Raw genomic sequence first — 27,470 nt, forward strand, 5'->3', positions numbered from 1 at the left:
AGGTATGTAATACTTATATAATTGTTAAAAAAAAATTATTTTTTTTTGTGAATATTTTTGTCTGGAATGGATTAATTGTACCTTTTTTTTTTTTTCAACAAGTCGGTCGTCTCCCACCGAGGCAGGGTGACCCAAAAAAGAAAGAAAATCCCCAAAAAGAAAATACTTTCATCATCATTCAACACTTTCACCACACTCACACATTATCACTGCTTTTGCAGAGGTGCTCAGAATATAACAATTTAGAAGCATATACGTATAGAGATACACAACATATCCCTCCAAACTGCCAATATCCCAAACCCCTCCTTTAAAGTGCAGGCATTGTACTTCCCATTTCCAGGACTCAAGTCCGACTATATGAAAATAACCGGTTTCCCTGAATCCCTTCACTAAATATTACCCTGCTCACACTCCAACAGATCGTCAGGTCCCAAGTATCATTCGTCTCCATTCACTCCTATCTAACACGCTCATGCACGCTTGCTGGAAGTCCAAGCCCCTCACCCACAAAACCTCCTTTACCCCCTCTTTCCAACCCTTTCGAGGACGACCCCTACCCCTCTTTCCTTCCCCTATAGATTTATATGCTTTCCATGTCATTCTACTTTGATCCATTCTCTCTAAATGACCAAACCACCTCAACAACCCCTCTTCTGCCCTCTGACTAATGCTTTTATTAACTCCACACCTTCTCCTAATTTCCACACTCCGAATTTTCTGCATAATATTTACACCACACATTGCCCTTAGACAGGACATCTCCACTGCCTCCAACCGTCTCCTCGCTGCTGCATTTACCACCCAAGCTTCACATCCATATAAGAGTGTTGGTACTACTATACTTTCATACATTCCCTTCTTTGCCTCCATAGATAACGTTTTTTGACTCCACATATACCTCAACGCACCACTCACCTTTTTTCCCTCATCAATTCTATGATTAACCTCATCCTTCATAAATCCATCCGCCAACACGTCAACTCCCAAGTATCTGAAAACATTCACTTCTTCCATACTCCTCCTCCCCAATTTGATATCCAATTTTTCTTTATCTAAATCATTTGATACCCTCATCACCTTACTCTTTTCTATGTTCACTTTCAACTTTCTACCTTTACACACATTCTCAAACTCATCCACTAACCTTTGCAATTTTTCTTTAGAATCTCCCATAAGCACAGTATCATCAGCAAAAAGTAACTGTGTCAATTCCCATTTTGAATTTGATTCCCCATAATTTAATCCCACCCCTCTCCCGAACACCCTAGCATTTACTTCTTTTACAACCCCATCTATAAATATATTAAACAACCATGGTGACATTACACATCCCTGTCTAAGACCTACTTTTACCGGGAAGTATTCTCCCTCTTTTCTACACACCCTAACCTGAGCCTCACTATCCTCATAAAAGCTCTTTACAGCATTTAGTAACTTACCACCTATTCCATATACTTGCAACATCTGCCACATTGCTCCTCTATCCACTCTATCATATGCCTTTTCTAAATCCATAAATGCAATAAAAACTTCCCTACCTTTATCTAAATACTGTTCACATATATGCTTCAATGTAAACACTTGATCTACACATCCCCTACCCACTCTGAAACCTCCTTGTTCGTCCGCAATTCTACATTCTGTCTTACCTCTAATTCTTTCAATTATAACCCTACCGTATACTTTTCCTGGTATACTCAGTAAACTTATTCCTCTATAATTTTTACAATCTCTTTTGTCCCCTTTCCCTTTATATAAAGGGACTATACATGCTCTCCGCCAATCCCTAGGTACCTTCCCCTCTTTCATACATTTATTAAACAAAAGTACCAACCACTCCAACACTATATCCCCCCCTGCTTTTAACATTTCTGTCTTGATCCCATCAGTTCCAGCTGCTTTACCCCCTTTCATTCTACGTAATGCCTCACGTACCTCCACCACACTTACAGTCTGCTCTTCTTCACTCCTAAAAGATGGTATACCTCCCTGGCCAGTGCATGAAATTACCGCCTCCCTTTCTTCCTTAACATTTAAAAGTTCCTCAAAATATTCTCGCCATCTACCTAATACCTCCCTCTCCCCATCTACTAACTCCCCTACTCTGTTTTTAACTGACAAATCCATACTTTCCCTAGGCTTTCTTAACTTGTTTAACTCACTCCAAAATTTTTTCTTATTTTCATTAAAATTTCTTGACAGTGCCTCTCCCACTCTTTCATCTGCTCTCCTTTTTCATCTGCTCTCCTTTTGCACTCTCTCACCACTCTCTTCACCTTTCTTTTACTCTCCATATACTCTGCTCTTCTTATAACACTTCTTATAATCACTTCATCTACTTTGTACCTATTTCCATTAATTCTCATCAGAAATATTATTTAAGTTTTCGGCCATTTCGGTCTTAGGCCGAGCTTCTGGAATGGATTATGGCCGATAACCGAGGGTCCACTGTAATATACGATGCATCGAGTTTTGGCTCAATGTTTCTATTTCTCTAAATAATACTTCTTTTCATTTTTAACCCTCTGAGGGTCCAGACCCTTAATCTGAGAATTCCCCACAGGATCCAAGAGTTTTAAAAAAAAAAAATTCTTATTTTTTCTTATGAAATGGTAGAGAACATTTTTCTGAACGTAATAAAACAAAAAGTACGGAATCTGATCAAAAATTGATGAAATTACGCTCTCGCGAATTCTGCTGTGTCAACAATATTTATGCATCGTCGATTTTGCCCACTTTGAGTCCTATTTTTGGCAAATTACATTGCTCCATTTGACCACATTCTAAGCTATTTCACTAGTATGTATTTCATTTTATCTATCGAGCACAAGAAATTGCCCAATCAACTATTTCAATTACCCAATAAAGTGATCAAAAATTGGTAATTTGGCCAATTTCACACAAAGTTCAAAATATTCCAGTTTCAAAATGAGGTCCAGATTAAACAGTGCAGGCATTACTGGCACTAAAATAACATTTCCTTTGTTTATTAGTTATGTTTCCAGGCTTTACAGATGAATTCCATTTTGATTTATTATTCACATAAACAATTTTTATTCACACCAAAAAATAGAAGATATACTCTGATGCAATATTGTAATAAATGTGTAAATAATATCAGCACATTCATGAACACACATTAGACCCATCAGCTGACGTGTATTGGATGTGTGATGCAATTTGTTTACTCTTGAACATCAACAAAAATCGAACATTTCATCTACTTTGAGCTCAATTTCAAGCTATTTTCAGTACTAAAACAAATCAAAATAATCTATATTTCTGCAATATATCTTCCATTCTATCAAATGAGGACAAGAAACCATGAATACAACTGTAAAACCCATATGAAAATACACCTCAAAGTCACTATTTTAATCCAAAAGCATGGCTGCAGTTTTTTTCCTTATTATGCACTGCGTGCTTCAGTATTAGTTTTATATGGTGCACATTTACCACACAGATGCATTCTCTTATATCTAGGCCTGAATTTACTGCTCACAGCTTCTCTGAGTGGGCTGAGCTCATGACCCTGGCTTCAAAGCTGTAGAACTACGGGACAGGCCCTCAAAATTGTTAAAGCATCTGAAATAATCTGACTGAAGTGTCAGAACATCTCTAGAAAGGAAGCAATTAAGTGAATGTTGGTGGAGGTGTTTTCTTCTTTGGGTCACCCTGCCTTGGCAGAAGACAGTCATTGTATTTAAAAACATACAGTAGACCGTCAATTAAAACGGTTTCCTTTAAAACGTTTTCTCCATTACACTATTGTCAAATTGCAGCACATTTTCGTTTTACACTTCGTAAAATTCAATTTAAACGGTTCTGCTTCTCGGTGGGGAAAAAATTTCAGCGCTGCAAGCTGGACGGTGGGGATCTTCCCCTCACCCACAGGCAGTCTGCCTGTGGGTGAAGCCATTGTCTTTTACAGGGAAGGCCCTAGTTTCCTACCCTGCCACCTCCGTACCAGTGCTTGGAATATACACGTCCAGTGCGGTACCCAGCATTGTCTCTGAATTAGGTTTTGGTCTTTTCATTACCATACAATGCATCTGCCAAGAAACCATGGCACCCAGGAGGCATGCAAATGATGCAGGAAGTGGCAAGACAAAGTAAAAAAAAGTTCAAGTCTTGGAATTATAAAGAAAATTGAGATAAGTATTAGACAAACTTAAATGTGGTACCTATGTGGACATGGTGAGAACTTATGGCCTTAATGAAGCGTCGGTTCATATGATATGATTAAAGAGTGAAGCAAATATACAGGCTTGTGCAATGAATAACCCAGGCTGTCATCTGATTTACTGACTTGACTGACCTACTGACTTAATTGATTTACTGAATGACTGACTTACTGACTGACTTACTGACTGACCTGATTTACTGATTTTCTGAATGACCTGACTGATTTCCTGAATGACTGACCTTATTTATTGACTGGCTTACTGACTTGACTGACCAACTTGACTGACATGACTGATTTACTGAATGACTTGACTGACTAACTTACTGACCTACTGACTTGATTGATTTATTTAGCCCTTAAATGGTCCAAACGTATATATATGTTTTTTCAACATCTGAAAGTATGTAAAAAAAGGTAGATCTTTTTTTTTGTTTTACACGTGAAAACGTGTAAAAAAACTTTCATCTACATTTTTTTTTTGTTATATTTGAAAATATGTAAAAAAAAGTAGATCTACTTTTGTAGCACTACGAATTTGAACGTCGATCTATTTGGACCGTTTAAGGGTTAATGGCAACTGATTTACTGAATTACTGACTGGCTTACTGACTTGACTGACCAACTTGATTGATTTACTGAATGACTTGACTGGCTGACTTGAATGAGTGACTTACTGACTTGAATGAGTAACCTACTGAACTGAATGCAGGATCTACTGAATTGAATGACTGTACTGACTTGACTGATTGATGTACTGGCTCACTTGACTGGACTGACTTACTGACTGGATTACCATCCATCTCAGCCCAGATGGCTTCAACATGCCTCTCCACTCCCTCCTTCACAATCATCGACAAACACTAGCAACCACAATTTAAGGTAAGAAATATTTTTGTTGCATTTGTAGCTTGAACAACAGAAAAAACATACATAATGACAATGAGCAACAACTGCATTATCATTTTTATTTGCTTAATATTTGGAGACCTAAAAAAAAGTTGTTTGGTTTTTTGGGGGTCCCAGAAACCCAACCCTATTTTTCCCAGAAGTTCTTCAGTTCCTATAACAGATTCATCTAATACTGCATTTTCAGGAACCTAACTACCATCTTAATTGATGGTCTATGGTATATATATTTTTAACACACAGCCTCCCCCACCTTCCCCTCCAAAAAGGAAAAAAGTTCACAATCATTCATTCAATCGATGTCTTGCTGAAAGTGTACTGATGTTACAGTTCAGATGACCTGCCAACATGCAACATCTTCACCCCCCTTTTAGAGTGCAAGCACTGAACTTCTCACCTCCAATAACATGAATAATGTACCTCTATTATTCAAAAGCATTTAACCTGAAAGGGTTATTCAAAGCAAGGAGAACTCCTGTCACAAAGGTGTTAACAGTTATAGGATACAGAAGGCAATTAGGAGAAAGGCGCGACAAAATTATAATGTAGAAATTGAAAATAATGTAACAGTTATGTTACAAAAAAAACTGTAGACAACATCTTTATAAAAGTACTTTCACAAGTGGACTAATATAAGCCAACTTAGCAGGGCTCATTACAGGAATGAAAAAAAAAAAAAATGTGCTCTAAAACACAAGACAATCTAGAAAGATGTACTATATGATTATGATGAAGTGACTTTATAAAAGAGGAGAAATCTGAATAACTGAGGTCTTAACTAAACATTTCAATAGTTACAAACTCTAGAAGGAGCACCATAACCACTTGTAAAATTAACCCTTTCAGGGTCAGTGCCATACTCGTACGGTTTGAGAGCCAGGGTCAGTGCCAAATTTGTAGGTATAAATTCTAGAGCCTTCAAATCTAGCAAAAGAAAGCTGGTAGGCCTACATATGAAAGAATGGGTCTGCATGGTCAGTGTGCACAGTATAAAAAAAATCCTGAAGCATACAGTGCACAATAAGAAAAAAAAATCCGATCGTGTAGTGCAGTGTATTTCTGTATGGTATTTATGATTGTATTCTTGTTTTCTTGGTCACATTTGATAGAATGGAAGATATGTTACAGAAATAGAGATGATTTTCATTGGTTTCACAATGAAAAGTACCTTGAAATTGAGCTCAAAGTAGCAGAAATGTTCGATTTTTCCCGATGTTCAAGAGTAAACAAATCATGCCACACGTCCAATACACACTAACTGGTGAATCTAATATACACCTACCATCCGACTTACGACCGAGTTCGGTTCAGAGAAACCGGTCGTAATTCGAAATGGTCATAAGTCGAACTTTACTACTGAATATCAACATAACATTTTTGTAATGACTTTATTTTATTGTTTTATTTTGGTATTTCATGTTTTACTTTACTTTTTATGCTGTTAGTACTGTATTTTATACTGTAAGGTTTAGGATAAACACTGTGTACAACACAAATAGTTGTTTATTTCCCAGAAATTTGGCATAAAAAACACGGTCGTAAGTCGAGTGGTCGTAAGTTGAGCAGGTCGTAAGTTGGATGGTAGGTGTACTTTCACAAGTGTGCTGATATGATTAATACCATTTTTTCAATAATGCAGTAGTCTGCATAACAGTAAATCTTCTATTTTTTGAGATAATAAAAATTCAAAATAGAAAGCAAGAGTAATACAGTGGAACCTCTACATATGAGTGCATCCACATGTGAATTTTTCCAGATACGAGCAATCACTTGGTCGATTTTTTGCTTCCAGACGCAAGTAAAATTTTCAGATGTGAGCAGGCCTCAAGGGAGGTTCCTTGATGCTGGTGAGGGGCTCTTGCTCTTGATCTAAGGAATTTGATCTCAGTTATTTGTTGTACTATCTTATTGAAACTTGGGCAATGTATGATGGAAGGTGTTTCTTAACGTACACCAAAAATGAAAGAAATCGGACCATAAATAATGGAGTTCACTTCTCAGCCATTAGCCTTCCCTTAGGGGTATATTTTCGTATGGTTTTCATGGTTGTATTCTTTCTTTTATGGTCTCTTTTGATAGAATGGAAGATACAGTAGACCGTCATTTAGCACGATTTAGGTATCGCACGATTGAAGAATTGCGGCACAATTTTATGTAACACAGTTTAGTTTGTGGAAAGGAAAAAAAAACTCTTTTGCTCAATCGGCTGCCTTGTTGTGGAGCAGCCAGGGAGCCCTCCCGTCATCCCCTTCCACTCCCCGACACCACCCCACCATCCCAGCGTTCGTAATTCATACGTGTCCAGTTTTTCTCTGCTACAAGGCAGCTGTGTTTGTGAATTGTGTTGTGATATTTTAATTACTATATCTTGTATCTGCCAAGCAATCAAGACACCCAGTAGCCATACCAGTGTTGCTGAAGATGGCACAAAGAAGTATAAGCACTTAAGTGTTAGAATTAACAAAGAAACAAAGATATTAGACAAGAGATAACCTGTAGCCATACTTTGTACACAGAAAAAGAGGTAAACATGAGTTTGTGTGACTGACTGACTGACTTACTGAGTGACTTGACTGACTTACTGAATGACTTGACTGACTTACTGAATGACTTGATTGACTTACTGAGTGACTTGACTGACTTACTGAATGACTTGACAGACTTACTTAGTGACTTGACAGACTTACTGAGTGACTTGACAGACTTACTGAGTGACATGACTGACTTACTGAGTGACTTGACTGACTTACTGAGAGACTTGACTGACTTACTGAGTGGCTTGACAGACTTACCGAGTGACTTGACTTACTGAGTGACATGACTTGAATGACTTGACTGACCTACTGAGTGACTTGACTGACTTACTGAGTGACTTGATTGATTTACTGACCTGACTGACTGAATGATTTAAAGTTAGACACTCCAGTACAACCATCAACTTCAGTACCAGAACCTCTACCATCCACCTCAGCCCAGTAGGGCCACAGCATAACTCTCCACTCTTCACAATCATCCACAAATGCCAGCACCCACAATTTAAGGTAAGAAATACTATTATTTCTGTTACATTTGTGGTCTTAAGCAGTAAAAACAACATAATGCGTCACAACAATGAACTAAAACTACATATTCACTTTTATTTTTGTAAGATGTGGAGGCCTAAAAAAAAGTTGTTTGGCTTTTTGGGGGCTCCCAGGAACGTTACCCTATTTTTCCCATAAGTTCTTCAGTTTATCTAACACGATTTTACCTAACACAGCATTTTCAGGAGTGTAACTACTGTGCTAAATGACGATCTACCGTATACTATAGTAATAGATATTATTTTGATTGGTTTCACGGTGAGAAGTACCTTGAAACTGAGCTCAAAGAGGCAGAAATGTTCGATTCTTTGGTGATTTTCAAGAGTAAACAAATGACGTCACCGTCTAAGACCTGTCTGATTGGCACTGCCCCTCAACCTTCACATACTGGAAAGCTCTTTAACATGCTAGCAAAAGTGGGAGCAGACATCATGAGGTAGCAGTGGCAGACAACATGAAGCAGCAGTGGCAGACAACATGAAGCAGCAGTGGCAGAACTTGTACCTTGAAAACAACCTTGTTGTACCCTGCTAACAACAACAATGGCTGCTGTCACCACCACTAGCCACATATGTAATGACATTTATTTTATTCATTCTAGTGTATATATCATGTTACTATGTTATTAACCCTTTGACTGTCACGGCCGTATATATACGTCTTACGAGGTACCGTGTTTGACGTATATATACTCATAAATTCTAGCAGCTTCAAATCAAGCAGGAGAAAGCTGGTAGGCCCACATGTGAGAGAATGGGTCTGTGTGGTCAGTGTGCACCATATAAAAAAAATCCTGGAGCACGCAGTGCGCAATGAGAAAAAAAAAACTCCGACTTTATGGTCTATTTTCGTATAGTATTTATGGTTGTATTCTCGTTTTCTTGGTCTCATTTGATAGAATGGAAAACATATTATAGAAATAGAAGTGATTTTGATTGATTTTACTATAAAAAGAACCTAGAAATGGAGCTCAAAGTAGGGGAAATGTTTGATTTTGTTCAAAAGTAAACAAATGATGCCATTGTCCAATAAATGTCCAACTAGCCATTCCAATATGCAGTCATGAATGGGTTGATGTTAGTTATACAATTATTACAGTATTGCAGTAGTCTGCATAATAGTAAGTCTTCTATTTTTTGTTTGAATAAAAATTCAAAATAGAAAGCAAGAGTAATATCAGAGGGGCCTGGAGACATGATTGATGAACAAAGAAAATATTATTTTAGAGCCAGGAATGTCTGCATTGTTCATTCTGGACCTTATTTTGAAATTGTCATATTTTTTAGTTTTCGTGAAATTGGCCAAATTGCAAATTTCTGACCACATTATTAGGTAGTTGAAATCGGTAAATGGGCAGTTTCTTGTACTCAATCGATAGAAAAAATGGAGTTCTAAAGAAATAGCTATGAGTTTGGGCGACTGGAACAAAGGAATTAGCCGAAAATAGGGCTCAAAGTGGGCGAAATCGCCGATTTGTAAACAGCGCCGAGGTCGCTAACTTCGCGAGAGCATAATTCCGTCAGTTTTCCATCAAATTTCGTTTTTTTGGTGTCATTACAATCGGGAAAAGATTCTCTATCATTTCATAAGAAAAAAATTTTTTTTTTTTTTTTAAATTTTGCGACACCAGGAGACACCTCAGGATTGGGGGTTGCGACAGTCAAGGGGTTAATACTGTTTATGTCATATTAAATGAATTCTGATAGATAAATAAGCTGGAGAGCTGATATTAGGAAAATTACTGAAGTATTTTGTCATGCCTGGAATTCCACTGGAACGGATTAATTCCATTTCAATTAATTTAAACGAGGAAAATTGATTCTGTAAACGAGCAAAACCAGATGCGAGCAAGGTCATGGAACGATTCCACTGTATAAGAGGAGCCTGCAGACATGACTAATGAACAGAGAAAATATTATTTTAGTGCCAGGAATGTCTGTCTTGTTTATTCTGGACCTTATTTTGAAATTTGCATCGTTAAAAATTGGTGTGAAATTGGCCAAGTTGCCAATTTCTGACCACTTTATTGAGTAGTTGATATCAGTAAATGGGCGGTTTCTTGTACTCAATTGATAGAACAAATGTAGATCTAGCAAAATAGTTATGATTTTAGTCGACCGGAACACTGGAACTGGTGAAAAGAGGGTTCAAAGTGGGCGAAATTGCCGATGGAAGTGATCAAGAAAAAGAGAGCGAGAAGCAGCAGTAGGCAGGAGAGCTTTAGTGCATGGCAGTAGGGGAAAACAGACATGAACAGTTGGTACCTCCCAAAGGGAAAGGGAAAAGGCAGACACTACATTTATATCGTCAAGACCGCTAACTTCACAAGAGTATAATTCCAAAAGTTTTCCAACAAATTTCATACTTTTGGTGTCATTACCATTGGAAAAAGACTATCATTTCACCAAAAAAAATCATTTTTCTTTTTTGAAAATTTTTCGACCCTGAGAACAAGTTTAGGATCGGGGGTCTCGACCCTGAAAGAGTTAATCTAAAAAATGACACTGCCATTTGAACCAAGATATGAAAATTGTGTAAAAAATTGCTCCTAACAGCACATACTATTGAAAGTTCAAGGAGAAAAAAATAAAAACAGAATTAGTCTGGAAAAATAAAACTTATTGAATGGGATATGCATAGGTGGAAAAAAAAAGAAATGAACCATAAAAAATTTAGAAACCTTGGCTCACTTGTGTTCTAAACTTTATGAGCACCATATACTGGTTGGGCGTTGGATCTCGGATGATTCTCATATGCTGTATCACAGAGTAACATGGAGCCGTGAACTGCAACAAGTCATGAATTGTCATAGATGTTGGGACTGCCAGCATACATAACATCTCTGATCGTGATTCTGTTTCATCCAAACTTGTTTTAGTGCTGGAAAATAAAGAAAATTTATTACATGAAATGACTATTTTTCTCTTGCATAAAATTTTATGCCTAACTACTGCCAACTTACTATTACTAAATTTAAGAGCTATTTAAGAGCTTGAACCTGCTTAAAATACAAAATACCCACTCACATTGTTGTGCTTACTACATACACAGAACATTATTCTCCAATATTAACCCTCCTCTCCAACTCCTTCTTGAGAACTACAACAGAATGCACTTGCATAATACAAGACATGAAATTCTCTTTGATATCCCTCATGTCCATCTCTCGCTATGCAAAAAATGCTATGCATATAAAGGGCCCTAAGATCTGGAATTCATTGCCTGAACATACAAAAGGGCTCTTGCCTGCACATTAATTCAAAGCTCTGCTTAGAAATCACCTCATCTCCCAAAAGGAACCAGACAAACACTATATTATCGCTATCATCAACTCAATAATTTCCAAATATTATATGAATACATGTATTTTTAACACATCAGCCATTTCCCACCAAGGCAGGGTGGCCCAAAAAAGAAACACTTTCATCACCATTCACTCCATCACTGTCTTGCCAGAGGCATGTTTACACTACAGTTCTAAAACTGCAACATTAGCACCCCTCCTTCAGAGTGCCGGAACTGTACTACTCATATTCAGGAATCAAGTCCGGCCTGCCGGTTTCCCTGAATCCCTTCATAAGTGTTACCTTGCTTACACTCCAACAGCATGTCAAGTCCTAAAAACCATTTGTCTCCAATCGCTCCTATTTAACACGCTCACGCACACTTGCTAGAAGTCCAAGCCCCTCGCACACAAAACCTCCTTTACCCCCTCCCTCCAACATTTCCTAGGCCGACCCCTACCCCGCCTTCCCTCCACTACAGATTTATACACTCTTGAAGTTGTTCTATTTTGTTCCATCCTCTCTACATGTCCAAACCATCTCAATAACCCCTTCTCAGCCCTTTGAATAACAGTTTTGGTAATCCCACACCTCCTCCTAATCTCCAAACTACGGATTCTCTGCATTATATTCACACCACATGGTGCCCTCAGACATGACATCTCCACTGCCTCCAGCCTTCGCCTTGTTGAAACATTCACAACCCATGCCTCACACCCAAACAAGAGTGTTGGTATAACTATACTCTCATGCATTCCTTTCTTTGCTTTCATAGATAAAGTTCTCTGTCTCCACAGACTCCTAAGTGCACCACTCACTTTTTTCCCCTCGTCAATTCTGATTCACCTCATCCTTCATAGACCCATCTGCTGACACGTCTACTCCCAAATATCTGAACACATTCACCTCCTCCATACTCTCTCCCTCCAATCTGATATCCAACCTTCTGTTACCAAAGTTTTTTGTTATCCTCATCACCATACTCTTTCCTATACTCACTTTAATTTCCTTCTTTTACATACCCTACCAAACTTATCAACCAACCTCTGCAACTTCTCTTCATAATTCCAAAAGCACAGCTTGTCATTAGCTAAGAGCAACTGTGACAACTCCCATTTGGTGCTAGATTCTTTATCTTTTAACCCCACACTCTCTTACCAACACCTGAGCATTCACTTCTCTTACAACTCCATCTATAAATATGTTGAACAACCATGGTGACATCATACATTCCTACTTTTACTGCGAAATAATCTCCCTCTCACCTACATACTGTAACCTGAGCCTCACTATCCTTGTAAAAACTTTTCAACACTTTCAATAACCTACCTATTCCATACATTTGCAACATCTGCCACATTGCCCCCCCCCCCTATCCACCCTATCATACGCCTTTGCCAAATCCATAAATGCCACAAAAACCTCTCTATCCTTATCTAAATACTGTTCACCTATATGTTTCACTGCAAACACTTGGTCTATACACCCACTACCTTTTCTAAAGCCTCCTCATTCATCTGCTATCCTGCTATCCATCTTACTCTTAATTCTTTCAATAATAACTCTACTATACACTTTACCAGGTACAGTGGTACCCCGAGTTTCGAACTGCTCCCAACTCAAACAATTGTGTAAGTGCGTTTGTAAGTGTATTTTTGGGAGTCTGAAATGGACTAATTTAATTTACATTATTCCTTATGGGAACAAATTCGTTCGGTATTGGCACTCGAACAACATTCTGGAATGAAGTAAGTTCGAAACTCGGGGTACCACTGTATACTCAACAAACTTCGTATTCCCTATAATTTTTACACTCTCTTTTGTCCCCTTTGCCTTTATACAAAGGAACTATACACACTCTCTGCTAATCCCTAGGCACCTTACCTTCTTCCATACATTTATTAAATAAAAACACTAACCACTCCAAAACTGTCCCAACCTGCTTTTAACATTTCTATCTTTATCCCATCAATCCCAGCTGCTTTACCCCCTTTCATTCTACTCACTGCCCCATGCACTTCCCCCGCACTCACAACTGGCTCTTCCTCACTCCTATAAAATGTTATTCCTCCTTGACCTATACATGAAATCACAGCTTCCATATCTTCATCAACATTTAACAATTCCTTAAAATACAGTAGGGCCCCACTTATACGGCAGGTTAGTTTCCAGGCTACTGCCGTAAAGCGGAAATCGCCATAAAGTGGAACACCCTTTTTTTCCACTTATAAATGCATACAAATACTAGATAACAAGTTTACACTAACATATATTAAGTTAGCAATAGAACTAGGCATCAAAAAACAATAAAAAGTACAATACACACATAGTGCACTCATTACTTACCTTAAAATATTTATAGTCTTAATCTAGGGTGAGACAAGTAGTATTTATTGTAAGAAATCAAGTGTGGTATGTATGGTAGTCAGCCGGGCTACCATACCAGGCCACATAATATTCTATTACATTTAAGCATCCCAGAGCGATAAAATGCATATACAGTTTACTCATTACTTACCTTAAAATATTTGTAGTCTTTATCTAGGGTGAGATGAGTAGTATTTATTGTAAAAAATCAAGTGTGGTATGTATGGTAGCCAGACGGGCTACCATACCAGGCCAACCCACCCACACATATTCTATGATATTTAAGCATCCCAGAGCGATAAAATGTATATACAGTTCACTCATTACTTACCTTAAAATATTTGTAGTCTTAATGTATGGTCAGGAGTAAGTAAATGAGATAAAACGAATAAATGAGAGAGAGAAAGAATGAGTACATGAGAGAGGACAGGCGCAGAGTTATGTAAATTCAAATTCAAATTCAAAGTTTATTCTCTATAAGGATTACAATGCTGAGTTTACAGAATTTGGTTATTGGGTGGTTTACATGTAGTAAAATAATAATTATAGAGTGTACCACTAGAACACCTAGCATGGCTAGGCATTTCGGGCAGACTTAAATTAAATCTTAAGTTTAAAATATTACAAAATTATGAGGTAAGTTGGTATTATGGCTAAGTGACTAAATACTAGTTTGTGAGTTTAGCAATGTGAATGCTTTTGTTTTGGCACTATACATAGTTTCAGTATTGGAGTATCACAGGCCAACTTATGACTAGTTAAGATTCATTATTTTGGGATTGAGATTGATTTTTCTGTTTATGGTCAAATGGGTGAGTGAGTGTAAGTGTGAACCACCAGGTGGTATTCGTGTAATTAGTTGACAGGGTGTATCAGGGAGATGAGATGTTTTCTGATGGTAGTTTTGAAGGTGATGAATGTGCCTGCAGTTTTAGAGTTTTCAGGCAGGGTGTTCCAGATTTTAGGGCCTTTGACATACATTGAATTTTTGTAAAGGTTTAGTCGGACACGGGGAATGTCATAGAGATGTTTGTGTCTGGTGTTGTGCCTGTGGGTTCTGTCACAACTATCAAGAAAGCATTTTAGGTCAAGGTTAATATTGGAATTTAAGGTCCTGTAGATGTAGATTGCACAGTAGTAAGTGTGGATGTACTGAACAGTGAGTAAGTTTAGATCTATGAAGAGTGGGGGGGTGTGTTGCCAGGGATGGGATTTAGTGATTATTCTTACTGCGGCTTTTTGTTGGGTTATTATTGGCTTTAGGTGTGTTGCTGCAGTTGAATCCCAAGCACAGATAGCATAGGTGAGGTATGGATATATAAGTGAATGGTATAGTGTGAGAAGGGCAGTTTGCGGCACGTAGTATCGTATCTTGGAGAGGATCCCAACCGTTTTGGATACTTTTTTGGTTATGTGCTGGATATGGGTGCTGAAGTTCAGGTTGTTGTCGAGGTATAGGCCTAAGAATTTGCCCTCATTATGCCTGGCAATTAGAGTGTTGTCGATCTTAATGTTAATTTGTGCATCTCCTGCTCTGCTACCAAACATAATGTAGTAGGTTTTGTCAGTGCTAAGAGTAAATTTATTGGCTGTCATCCAAGTCGATATTTTGATCAGCTCCTCATTAACAATGGTGTTGAGGGTGGCAAGATTAGGGTGAGAGATGACATAAGTCATGTCGTCAGCAAAGAGAATGGGGTTCAGGTGTTGAGATACGTTTGGAAGATCATTGATGTATATGAGGAAGAGCAGGGGACCAAGGACACCTCCCTGCAGAACTCCAGCATCAAGTGGCTGTGTTGTTGATGCTGTGTCTTTAATTGTGACATACTGATACCTATTAGTAAGGTAAGATTTGAATTATGCAAGCTCATGGCCTCTTATACCATAATGGTCAAGTTTGTGGAGTAGGATGCCGTGGTCTACTGTGTCAAAAGCTTTTCTTAGGTCAATAAAAATTCCTAGTGGATATTCCTTATTTTCCAATGCTGTGTAAAGCAGATCTAGCATTTTTATGATTGCATCGTTAGTGCTTTTATTTTTCCTGAATCCACATTGGCAGGGGTTGAGTATGTTTTGTGCCGTTATAAATAAATATAGTCTCCTGTGCACGAGTTTCTCAAAGATTTTGGATAGCAATGGTAAGTTTGATATTGGCCTATAGTTGTTTAAATCTGTAGGGTCACCACCTTTATGTATTGGTGTAACCCTTGCCGTCTTGAGTAGTTTCGGGAAGGTGCTAGTTTCTAGTGACTTGTTAAAAAGTAATGAGATAGCATGCGAGAGGACATGGGCCGCTCTCTTGTACAATAATGGTGGAACATGAGACAGATTCCCTGAGTTATTTTTAAGTGACTTTATAATCTCGGTGACTTCCGTGGGCTCAGTTGGAGCAAGATAGAAGGAATTTGGGAAATTCCCATCTAGGTAGTCCCCGGCATGGGCATTGGTACGTGAGATTTTATTGGCGAGATTAGAACCTATGGTTGAGAAGAAGTCGTTTATCTTGTTAGCTGTGTCAGTGGGATGCAGTGGTGTTTCATTAGGTTTAGTTAGGACAATATTCTTGTTTTTTTTTCAGTTTGTGGGTCCCTAGAATCTGAGAGAGTGTTTTCCAGGTCTTTTTTATATCTCCTCTTGTGTCAGTGAATCTACTGGAGTAGTATAGTTGTTTGGCTTTCTTTATTACTTTGGTGAGGACTGATGAATAGTGTTTAAGAATATCTTTGTGTACTAAGCCCTGTCTATATTGCTTTTCATATTGGTGTTTCTTATCAATGGATTTCAGAATGGTGCTGGTTAGCCATGGGCAACCAAGCCATTTGTTTGTGATCTGTTTCGTTTTTATAGGACAATGTTTGTTGTATAGTCTAAGTAATTTGTTAAGAAAAATGTCTGTCCAGTCATCAATACCATTGGCCTTGGAGAATTCTGTAGGCCAGTCAACAGTCTCTAGGTCAGCTGTGAACTTCCTTATTGAGGCCTCATCATTGAGTCTAAATGAAACTTTGTTGTATTCAAGTGGTGGTTTACTAATGTTTGTCAAGAGGAAGGTTGGGTAGTGGTCTGTAGTGCTATCTGTGATTATCCCTGATTTAAGGGGGGCTAGTATATTGGTCCATATGTGGTCTATTATGGTTGCACTTGTTTCAGTGAGCCTGGTTGGTTTAGTTATTGTTGGTATGAGAAGTGTGTTGTTCATACTGTTGATGAAATCAGTTACAGGCTGATCATCTATTAGGCCAAGGTTGATGTTGAAGTCTCCAGCTAAGAGAAGGTGGTGCTTATTCATTTGTCTGTTTGTTATTAGTGCCTTTAATTTCTCACTGAAATTTGGGATGTTTGTGTGGGGTATCTGGTAAATGGCACCGATTGTTATAGGCGTCTTAAGGTTTTTTACAGTAAAATTAGCAAAAATGTATTCTCCATATTCATCACTAAAGCAAGTGGTGCTAATACAAGATAATTGGTTAGAGTAATAGATTGCAATACCACCCACAACTTAGTATGGTCTGCAGTTGTGGACTGCTGTGTATCCTGGTAGAGGGTAGATATCTATTGTGTCCTGCTTAAGCCAGGTCTCAGTAAGAACAATGCAGGAGAAGGGTGTCTTTAGTGATTCAAGGTGATTTAGTGATTCAGGTGAAGGTAAGTTTTGTAAACAACAAAGTGTACACGTCTGGTTTGTGTACAAGTTACTTTGTGTACAGGTTGTCTCTACATTGATACGGTAGAATAAATAAAGAAGAACACTCCCATTCTAATGTAACATTATTTTGAGAAGAAATGATACTCCGAGTGAAAGCAATGGAAATAAGTCACTCTGTCTGACTTTTTTGGGTTATCCTAGGTTCTCTACACATATGCTGTTATGTATGATAATCTATGTAACTGTATTTGTGTATACCTGAATAAACTTACTTATATACATACGAAAGGAATAATTTTCTACAGTTACCCCCAGTAACACATTTTCTCTTATGTTAGATTAGAGAAAATGTTATTCTTGGCATCACTTGTACAAGTTATCTGGCTACCACATCTCATATTTATGTTTATTTATTCTATTGTGGGGTGTATTTACCATCTGTATATGTTATGTATCATGTTTATTATATAATTTTGAAAAAAATATGGATGGATTAATGAAAATGTGTATATTAACGTAATATACAACATTTAATGAGACTCGGTAACTATTATCATTATTACTATTATTATTTTCTAATATGGTGTCACTTGTGCAAGTCATCTGCTACCACATCTCATATTTATGTTTATTTATTCAACTGTGGGGTGTATTTATCATATTTATATGTTATGCATCGTGTTTATTATATAATTTCGAGAAAATATCATTGATGGATTAATGAAAATGTGTATATTAACGTAATATACGACATTTAAATGAGACTCGGTGATTATTATTATCATTACTAATATGACGTCTGGAGACCTAAGACACTCTTACTGATTTTAATGTGTACCTGCATGCCAGCACAGTGTGTAAGTTTATTTAGGTACAGGTATACATAAGTATAATTATCAGAGTATATATAATTGAGCTATGTGTAGAAAGAGATTTGGTAATAAGTAATACATATTTTATGAAAAAGAGGATAAATAAATATACAAGGTATGATGTAGCACGTAATGAAAGTAGTTTGTTAGATTATGAATTGGTGGATAAAAGGTTGATGGGTAGGCTCCAGGATGTACATGTTTATAGAGGGGCAACTGATATATCGGATCATTATCTAGTTGTAGCTACAGTTAGAATAAGAGGTAGATGGGACAATAAGAAAATGGCAACAACAAGTAAAAGGGAGGTGAAAGTGTATAAACTAAGGGAGGAGGAAGTTCGGGGAAGATATAAGCGACTGTTGGCAGAAAGGTGGGCTAGTGCAAAGATGAGTAGTGGGGGGGTTGAAGAGGGTTGGAATAGCTTTAAAAATGCAGTATTATAATGTGGGGCAGAAGTTTGTGGTTATAGGAGGGTGGGGGCAGGTGGAAAGAGGAGTGATTGGTGGAATGATGAAGTAAAGGGTGTGATAAAAGAGAAAAAGTTAGCTTATGAGAGGTTTTTACAAAGCAGAAGTGTTATAAGAAGAGCAGAGTATATGGAGAGTAAAAGAAAGGTGAAGAGAGTGGTGAGAGAGTGCAAAAGGAGAGCAGATGATAGAGTGGGAGAGGCACTGTCAAGAAATTTTAATGAAAATAAGAAAAAATTTTGGAGTGAGTTAAACAAGTTAAGAAAGCCTAGTGAAAGTATGGATTTGTCAGTTAAAAACAGAGTAGGGGAGTTAGTAGATGGGGAGAGGGAGGTATTAGGTAGATGGCGAGAATATTTTGAGGAACTTTTAAATGTTGAGGAAGAAAGGGAGGCAGTAATTTCATGCACTGGTCAGGGAGGTATACCATCTTTTAGGAGTGAAGAAGAGCAGAATGTAAGTGTGGGGGAGGTACGCGAGGCATTACGAAATGAAAGGGGGTAAAGCAGCTGGAACTGATGGGATCATGACAGAAATGTTAAAAGCAGGGGGGGATATAGTGTTGGAGTGGTTGGTACTTTTGTTTAATAAATGTATGAAAGAGGGGAAGGTACCTAGGGATTGGCGGAGAGCATGTATAGTCCCTTTATATAAAGGGAAAGGGGACAAAAGAGATTGTAAAAATTATAGAGGAATAAGTTTATTGAGTATACCAGGAAAAGTGTACGGTAGGGTTATAATTGAAAGAATTAGAGGTAAGACAGAATGTAGGATTGCGGATGAGCAAGGAGGTTTCAGAGTGGGTAGGGGATGTGTAGATCAAGTGTTTACATTGAAGCATATATGTGAACAGTATTTAGATAAAGGTAGGGAAGTTTTTATTGCATTTATGGATTTAGAAAAGGCATATGATAGAGTGGATAGGGGAGCAATGTGGCAGATGTTGCAAGTATATGGAATAGGTGGTAAGTTACTAAATGCTGTAAAGAGCTTTTATGAGGATAGTGAGGCTCAGGTTAGGGTGTGTAGAAGAGAGGGAGAATACTTCCCGGTAAAAGTAGGTCTTAGACAGGGATGTGTAATGTCACCATGGTTGTTTAATATATTTATAGATGGGGTTGTAAAAGAAGTAAATGCTAGGGTGTTCGGGAGAGGGGTGGGATTAAATTATGGGGAATCAAATTCAAAATGGGAATTGACACAGTTACTTTTTGCTGATGATACTGTGCTTATGGGAGATTCTAAAGAAAAATTGCAAAGGTTAGTGGATGAGTTTGAGAATGTGTGTAAAGGTAGAAAGTTGAAAGTGAACATAGAAAAGAGTAAGGTGATGAGTGTATCAAATGATTTAGATAAAGAAAAATTGGATATCAAATTGGGGAGGAGGAGTATGGAAGAAGTGAATGTTTTCAGATACTTGGGAGTTGACGTGTCGGCGGATGGATTTATGAAGGATGAGGTTAATCATAGAATTGATGAGGGAAAAAAGGTGAGTGGTGCGTTGAGGTATATGTGGAGTCAAAAAACGTTATCTATGGAGGCAAAGAAGGGAATGTATGAAAGCATAGTAGTACCAACACTCTTATATGGATGTGAAGCTTGGGTGGTAAATGCAGCAGCGAGGAGACGGTTGGAGGCAGTGGAGATGTCCTGTCTAAGGGCAATGTGTGGTGTAAATATTATGCAGAAAATTCGGAGTGTGGAAATTAGGAGAAGGTGTGGAGTTAATAAAAGCATTAGTCAGAGGGCAGAAGAGAGGTTGTTGAGGTGGTTTGGTCATTTAGAGAGAATGGATCAAAGTAGAATGACATGGAAAGCATATAAATCTATAGGGGAAGGAAAGCGAGGTAGGGGTCGTCCTCGAAAGGGTTGGAAAGAGGGGGTAAAGGATTTTTTGTGGGCGAGGGGCTTGGACTTCTAGCAAGCGTGCATGAGCGTGTTAGATAGGAGTGAATGGAGATGAATGATACTTGGGACCTGACGATCTGTTGGAGTGTGAGCAGGGTAATATTTAGTGAAGGGATTCAGGGGAAACCGGTTATTTTCATATAGTCGGACTTGAGTCCTGGAAATGGGAAGTACAATGCCTGCACTTTAAAGGAGGGGTTTAGGATATTGGCAGTTTGGAGGGATATGTTGTGTATCTTTATACGTATATGCTTCTAAACTGTTGTATTCTGAGCACCTCTGCAAAAGAAGTGATAATGTGTGAGTGTGGTGAAAGTGTTGAATGATGATGAAAGTATTTTCTTTTTGGGGATTTTCTTTCTTTTTTGGGTCACCCTGCCTCGGTGGGAGACGACCGAATTGTTGCAGTTTAATGTTTAATGTTGCAGTTTAAAAACTGTAGTGTAAAGCACCCTTCTGGCAAGAAAGTGATGGAGTGAATGATGGTGAAAGTTTTTCTTTTTCAGGCCACCCTGCCTTGGTGGGAATCAGCCAGTGTGATAATAAAAAAAAAAAAAGAAATAATATATACATTCATTCACATAAAAAATAGAAGATTTACTGTTATGCAGACTACTGCATTATTGTAATAATTGTATAAATAATGTCAACCTATTCATGACTGCGTATTGGAGTGGCCAATCCGATAGGTATTGGACGGTTATTTCATAGTGAACTTTTACCTTTCTGGATTCTTGAAAGCAACAACCGACAGAGGATCAAGGTGTCACATACACTGTAAACTACTCTCCCTCTTTGCAACACAAAATACTTTAACTGCACTTACATCCACTTCAATGTTTCCCTAAATATTCATGAATTTTTCATATTAATAATGAAAAAACATACTTTTCTTTATAAAGATGAAGAATTCCATGTGTTACATCAACCATAGGGTTCCCAGAGACAAAAGTAACGCGGTCCTTCATGGAACGGCTTCTTCTATTACTATTGCCATCTTCGCTCAATCCAGGAGTGCCTATAGAAAATAAATCTTAAATTAATTAAGAATTTTTTCAGTATGGCCATATTTTCTTGTATGAAAATATTCTCAAAACACTGGAATAGCATTAGCTAACAGTTCCAGTATCTCAGTATCTGAACCCAACACTTTACAAAAGATTGTTTAGTGCTTTGGCTGTGGCAAGATAGAAGTAATCACCACATCTTAATACTACAGACAAAAAATTATATAAAAAAAGATTACTGGAGTGACTCACGAAATCATAACGACACAATTGCAAACAAACCATACCACGAGTGAGGATGGAACCCGCAATCAGTCATAAAACTCCAGACTGACGCGCTAGCCACTGGGCCAGCTGGCTACAATAAGATTCGTCCAACTAGGTATATTTATACACCATAGGAAGGTTAGCAAAGGCACCACTATGACCACAAATGCAAGTTTTTACAGATGAATCTCCCTCCAGCATGGTTGTTACTAGCTCTAGCTCAAGTCCCCTCAAAGCTGTCCTCATGACTCATGAAATCATAATGACATGACTGCAAATAAACCATACCACAGGTGGGGATAGAACCCACGATCAGAGTCATAAAACTCCTGACCGACATGCTAGCAATCGTGTCATTACGATTTCGTGATGCCTATGCTAACCTTCCTATGGTGTATAAAGCAAACCTATACTTTTGTTCCCTAGTTCATCATTATTCATTTCTTGTACACTCTTCATCTACCTCTTTTTATAATTAAAACTGTCAATCAAGTTTTTTAATATTTCATGACCAGTAGTCCCTTTCACATCACGTATTCAAGGCAATATTCAACCTAATAATATAATTTAAGATTTTTTATTCTTGAAAGCCTGTTCTTTCAAGAAATTAACAAATACTCGCATATCAATCTATAAATGCAACAACAATGATGAAGAAGAATACCAAAGTTTATATTCAAGAGTAACAGTGTGAACATCAGGAACAAAACTTTTGAAATGAGATGTGCTGTCAACCATTACTTAAAAATATCCCTACCTAATAATAAATTTAACATGCCACCAACTCTTAAACTCTACTAATTGCAGCACATACTTCTATACCATCCTCTTCCAGTCTTACACTATATCATGTGTTTATCACTCAACATGTGCTGCAGACAACATGTTGACCAGGTATTTCCACATTCAGACTTTCTAATACAGGTACAACACCAATTTTCCTGCACCCTTAGTTTCTAAGCCTTGCCAGAATATCGATTTTAATGGGCAAACAGGGGTCATATAATAATAATTCAGTAATACAGCCCAATAAACTAATTATATACCTCCATGTCTCTAAAGCACCAGGGACTGTTGGAAACTTAAATTAAACACTAGCAGAAATGAACAGGTTCATTAATTACCACACTACAAATAATGTTGCAGTACCATCACTCCTACAGTTTTAAATTATAGAATTTTAGTGGAGCTGTAAAGCTAATCACAAAGGACAAGAGTTTGAGGGTTGTCAAGATTACTCTTACATCATGGATTTGTGATTTTACAGGAGTACTCTAAGTTTAAGCGACAGGACTTTCAGATGCAGGTCCACTGCTGTGACACATTCTTTTTGGCTACCTTTCTAAATGTTTCATCCAAGCTACAATGTTTCAAATACTTTGATCTGTGTAATTTTTCATGCATCAAATAAAAATATGATAGTTTTTGTTTTGTCACAAAGGAACATTGCTCTAGCCCTTTGATTACTTCACCTGACAGCCCAATTAACTTGTCAATAGCCACAGCTAAGTTAAGTGTTATCAAAATACACTAAGAACTGCACAAAATCAAGGGATCACCACCAGAACTCACAGCGATAACAACATAAGTGAGCGTGTGCTACACACAGTGCTGTGTGTTGTTGCCCTCGTAATTCTGTCTGAACTAAAAGGTGTCAGACCATCTGGCAGCTGTCAACACCTCTTTTTGTTGCTGGAAAATCAGTGTTGTACCTATACTTACATTCATTACTTTGTTATTGTGCTCTTAATCACAGCCTAAGGTGTTCTAATTCTGCATTCTTTCATTATATGTTTAAGTTCTTTTTAACCCTTTCATTCTCGAGACCCCTGCTCACAAACGTGCTCTCAGTGTTGAAGAATTTAAAAAAAAAAAAATCTTATGGAATGATAGAGAATCTTTTCCCGATGGTAATGACACCAAAAGTACGAAATTTCATGGAAAACTTATGAAATTCCACTCTCGTGAAGTTAGCGGTCTCAGGGATATATATGTATCAGCGATTTCACCCACTTTGAGCCTTATTTTCGGCCAATTCCATTGTTCCAATTGACCAAACTTACAGCTATTTTGTTAGAGTTCCATATGCTCTATGGATTGAGTACAAAAAACTGCCAATCTACTGATTTCAACTACCCAATAGTGGTCAGAAATTGGCAATTTGGTAAATTTTACACAAGTTTCAAAAGATGCCTATTTCAAAAGAGGGTCCAGAATAATAATGCAGACATTCTTGGCACTAAAATAACATTTTCTCTATTCATTAGTCATGTCTCCAGGCCCCTCTTATATTACTCTTGCTTTCCATTTTGAATTTTTATTCACACAAAAAATAGAAGATTTACTGTTATGCAGACTACTGCATTATTGTAATAATTGAATAAATAATGTCAACCCATTCGTGACTGAGTATTAGAATAGCTAGTTGGACACTTGCTGGACAACGACATCATTTGTTTACTCTTGAACATCGGCAAAAATTGAACATTTCCGTTACTTTGAGCTCAATTTCAAGGTCCTTTTCATCGTGAAACCAATCAAAATCATCTCTATTTCTGTAATATATCTTCCATTCTATCAAATGAGACCAAGAAAATGAGAATACAACTGTAAATACTGTACGAAAATACACCTCAAAGTCGGCGTTTAAATCCAAAAACACGGTCGGAGTTTTTTTTTCTCATTATGCACTGTGTGCTGCAGAATTCTTTTTATACTGTGCACACTGACCACATAGACCCATTCTCTCACATGTAGGTCTACCAGCTTTCTCCCGCTAGATTTGAGGCAGCTAGAATTTTGGCGTATTAATATGTCACCGACACTGGCTTGTAAGCCGTACCTGTATGTCACTGACAGTGAAAGGGTTAATTATAAAAAAAATTTTAATTCAACTTAAACATTTCAAAAACACTGACTGAATAGATGCAATAAATATTACAATAAACAAAACAAATAATTATAGTACGGTACAGGTCGGCCATCACTAATATGGCAATCAGTAATCCAGTTCGAACAGTAGTCCGGCACTAATTTCAGCTAGCATAATTTCAAATTTCCGAGGTCACCACATCAACCTGCCGCTACTGTTTGGTGGCGCTACTTGCTGCACAAGTCATTCCAATATCTCTTTCTCCATTTATTGTTACAACCTGCTTACTTTTAGCCCTAGTCATGGTTCCAACGAATAAAAAAAAAATGCTTCTCATTGTGTAAAGCACATACACCATACACTGTCCATAAAAGTAAAGGTGGCTTTGAAGCCAATGTCAGTCGCCATAGCCTCAGCTCACTCACATAAGCTGTGACCGGTAAATCTGGGCATAAATATGAGAGAATAGGTCCTGTCTAAGGGTAATGTGTGGTGTAAATATTATGCAGAAAATTCGGAGTGTGGAAATTAGGAAAAGGTGTGGAGTAAATAAAAGTATTAGTCAGAGGGCAGAAGAGGGGTTGTTGAGGTGGTTTGGTCATTTAGAGAGAATGGATCAAAGTAGAATGACATGGAAAGCATATAAATCTATAGGGGAAGGAAGGCGGGGTTGGGGTCGTCCTCGAAAGGGTTGGAGAGAGGGGGTAAAGGAGGTTTTGTAGGCGAGGGGCTTGGACTTCCAGCAAGCGTGCGTGAGCGTGTTAGATAGGAGTGAATGGAGATGAATGGTACTTGGGACCTGACGATCTGTTGGAGTGTGAGCAGGGTAATATTTAGTGAAGGGATTCAGGGAAACCGGTTATTTTCATATAGTCGGACTTGAGTCTTGGAAATGGGAAGTACAGTGCCTGCACTTTAACCCTTAAACGTTCCAAAGAGATTGACGTTCAAATTCGTAGTGCTACAAAAGTAGATCTACTTTTTTTTACATATTTTCAAATATAACAAAAAAACATGTTGATAAAAGTTTTTTTACACGTTTTCAAATGTAAACCAAAAAAGAAGATCTACATTTTTTACATACTTTCGGATGTTGAAAAAACGTATATATACGTTTGGACCATTTAAGGGTTAAAGGAGGGGTTTGGGATATTGGCAGTTTGGAGGGATATGTTGTGTATCTTTATATGTATATGCTTCTAAACTGTTGTATTCTGAGCACCTCTGCAAAAACAGTGATAATGTGTGAGTGTGGTGAAAGTGTTGAATGATGATGAAAGTATTTTCTGTTTGGGGATTTTCTTTCTTTTTTGGGTCACCCTGCCTCGGTGGGAGATGGCTTTATAAAAAAAATCCTGCACCACGCAGTGCATAATGAGAAAAAACTGCAACCCTGGCATAAAACAGCGACTTTGCGGTGTACTTTTGTACAAGTTTTGTGTGTATTTTTTTTTTTCATCTCATTTGACAGAATGGAAGATATGTTACAGAAATAGATATAATTTTGATTAGTTTCACAATGAAAAGTACCTTCAAACTGAGCTCAAAGTAGCAGAAATGTTTGATTTTTGCAGATGTTCAAGAGTAAACAAATGACGTCACCGTCCAGTAAGTGTCCAAGTGACTGGTCTAATACACAGACACAAATGGGTTGACATTATTTTTACAATTATTACAATAATGCAGCAGTCTGCATAACAGTAAATCTTCTATTTTTTGTGTGAATAAAAATTCAAAATGGAAAGCAAGAGTAATATAAGAGGCATGGAGACATGACTAATGAATAGAGAAAATGTTATTTTAGTGCCAAGAATGTCTGCATTGTTTATTCTGGACTCTATTTTGAAATTGGCATCTTTTGAAATTTGTGTGATATTGGCCAAATTACTGATTTCTGACCACTTTATTGGGTAGTTGAAATTGGTAAAGGGGCAGTGTTTTGTACTCAATCAACAGAATAGAAGGAATACTAGCAAAATACCTATGAGTTTGGTAGACTGGAACAATGGAATGGGCCAAAAATAGGGTGTAAAGTGGTTGAAATTGTCGATGCATAAGTATCGCCCTTGGGTTTGTATTCTAACCTAACCGCTCTGTAATTCGGCAAAATCATTAATCTGGCACCCTACAGGTCCTGATGATGCCAGATTAATGATGACCAACCTGTACTACATTTATCCCAATATTTACATATGTACTGATAATTCTCTGTCTACCTTCTTTACTGCTTGATGCCCCTGGTGTGGATTCCTTGCTAGTTCTTGGCAATACTCCTCCAGAGCTCAAACTTCCCATTTCTGCACGTGTGTCTCCAGATGCAGTGTCCATGGAGCAACCCTTTGCCTGGCAGTCCATACTGAAGTCTTGATCTTCACCACTTGCTGCTACTACAGTCTGTAAACATCCATACAAATTTATAAAATAATTATAAAATCAATAGTTACTTAATTGCAAATCTATACTGAAAAGAGGAATGTTGCACATAATTACCATGCATAGAGAAAAAACATTTACTTCAAAGAAAAACCAAATTTCATAAGGAAAGTAGGCTGAAAATGGACAAATTATTCCCAGTGCTTCATTATAAGTCATAATA

General features: G+C 37.7%; 2 protein-coding genes across 4 annotated transcripts in view; one reads left to right on the forward strand and one right to left on the reverse strand.

The window, feature by feature from the left end:
* LOC128692164 (BRCA1-associated protein) overlaps window positions 1–27,470 on the reverse strand; it is a 135,393-nt gene that overhangs the window by 98,316 nt on the left and 9,607 nt on the right. For both annotated transcript variants that reach the window (XM_070085198.1, XM_070085197.1), the window contains exons 4-6: window positions 27,091–27,268; window positions 21,617–21,746; window positions 10,869–11,058 (exon numbers count right to left, since the gene is read on the reverse strand). In XM_070085198.1, coding sequence (XP_069941299.1) covers window positions 10,869–11,058; window positions 21,617–21,746; window positions 27,091–27,268 — 498 coding nt within the window. The remainder of the gene's footprint in view (window positions 1–10,868; window positions 11,059–21,616; window positions 21,747–27,090; window positions 27,269–27,470) is intronic.
* LOC128692165 (uncharacterized) overlaps window positions 1–27,470 on the forward strand; it is a 70,904-nt gene that overhangs the window by 3,427 nt on the left and 40,007 nt on the right. The gene's annotated exons all lie outside the window — the stretch shown is intronic.

This window comes from Cherax quadricarinatus, chromosome 15 (assembly GCF_038502225.1).
Source record: "Cherax quadricarinatus isolate ZL_2023a chromosome 15, ASM3850222v1, whole genome shotgun sequence".
Lineage (NCBI taxonomy): Eukaryota > Metazoa > Arthropoda > Malacostraca > Decapoda > Parastacidae > Cherax > Cherax quadricarinatus.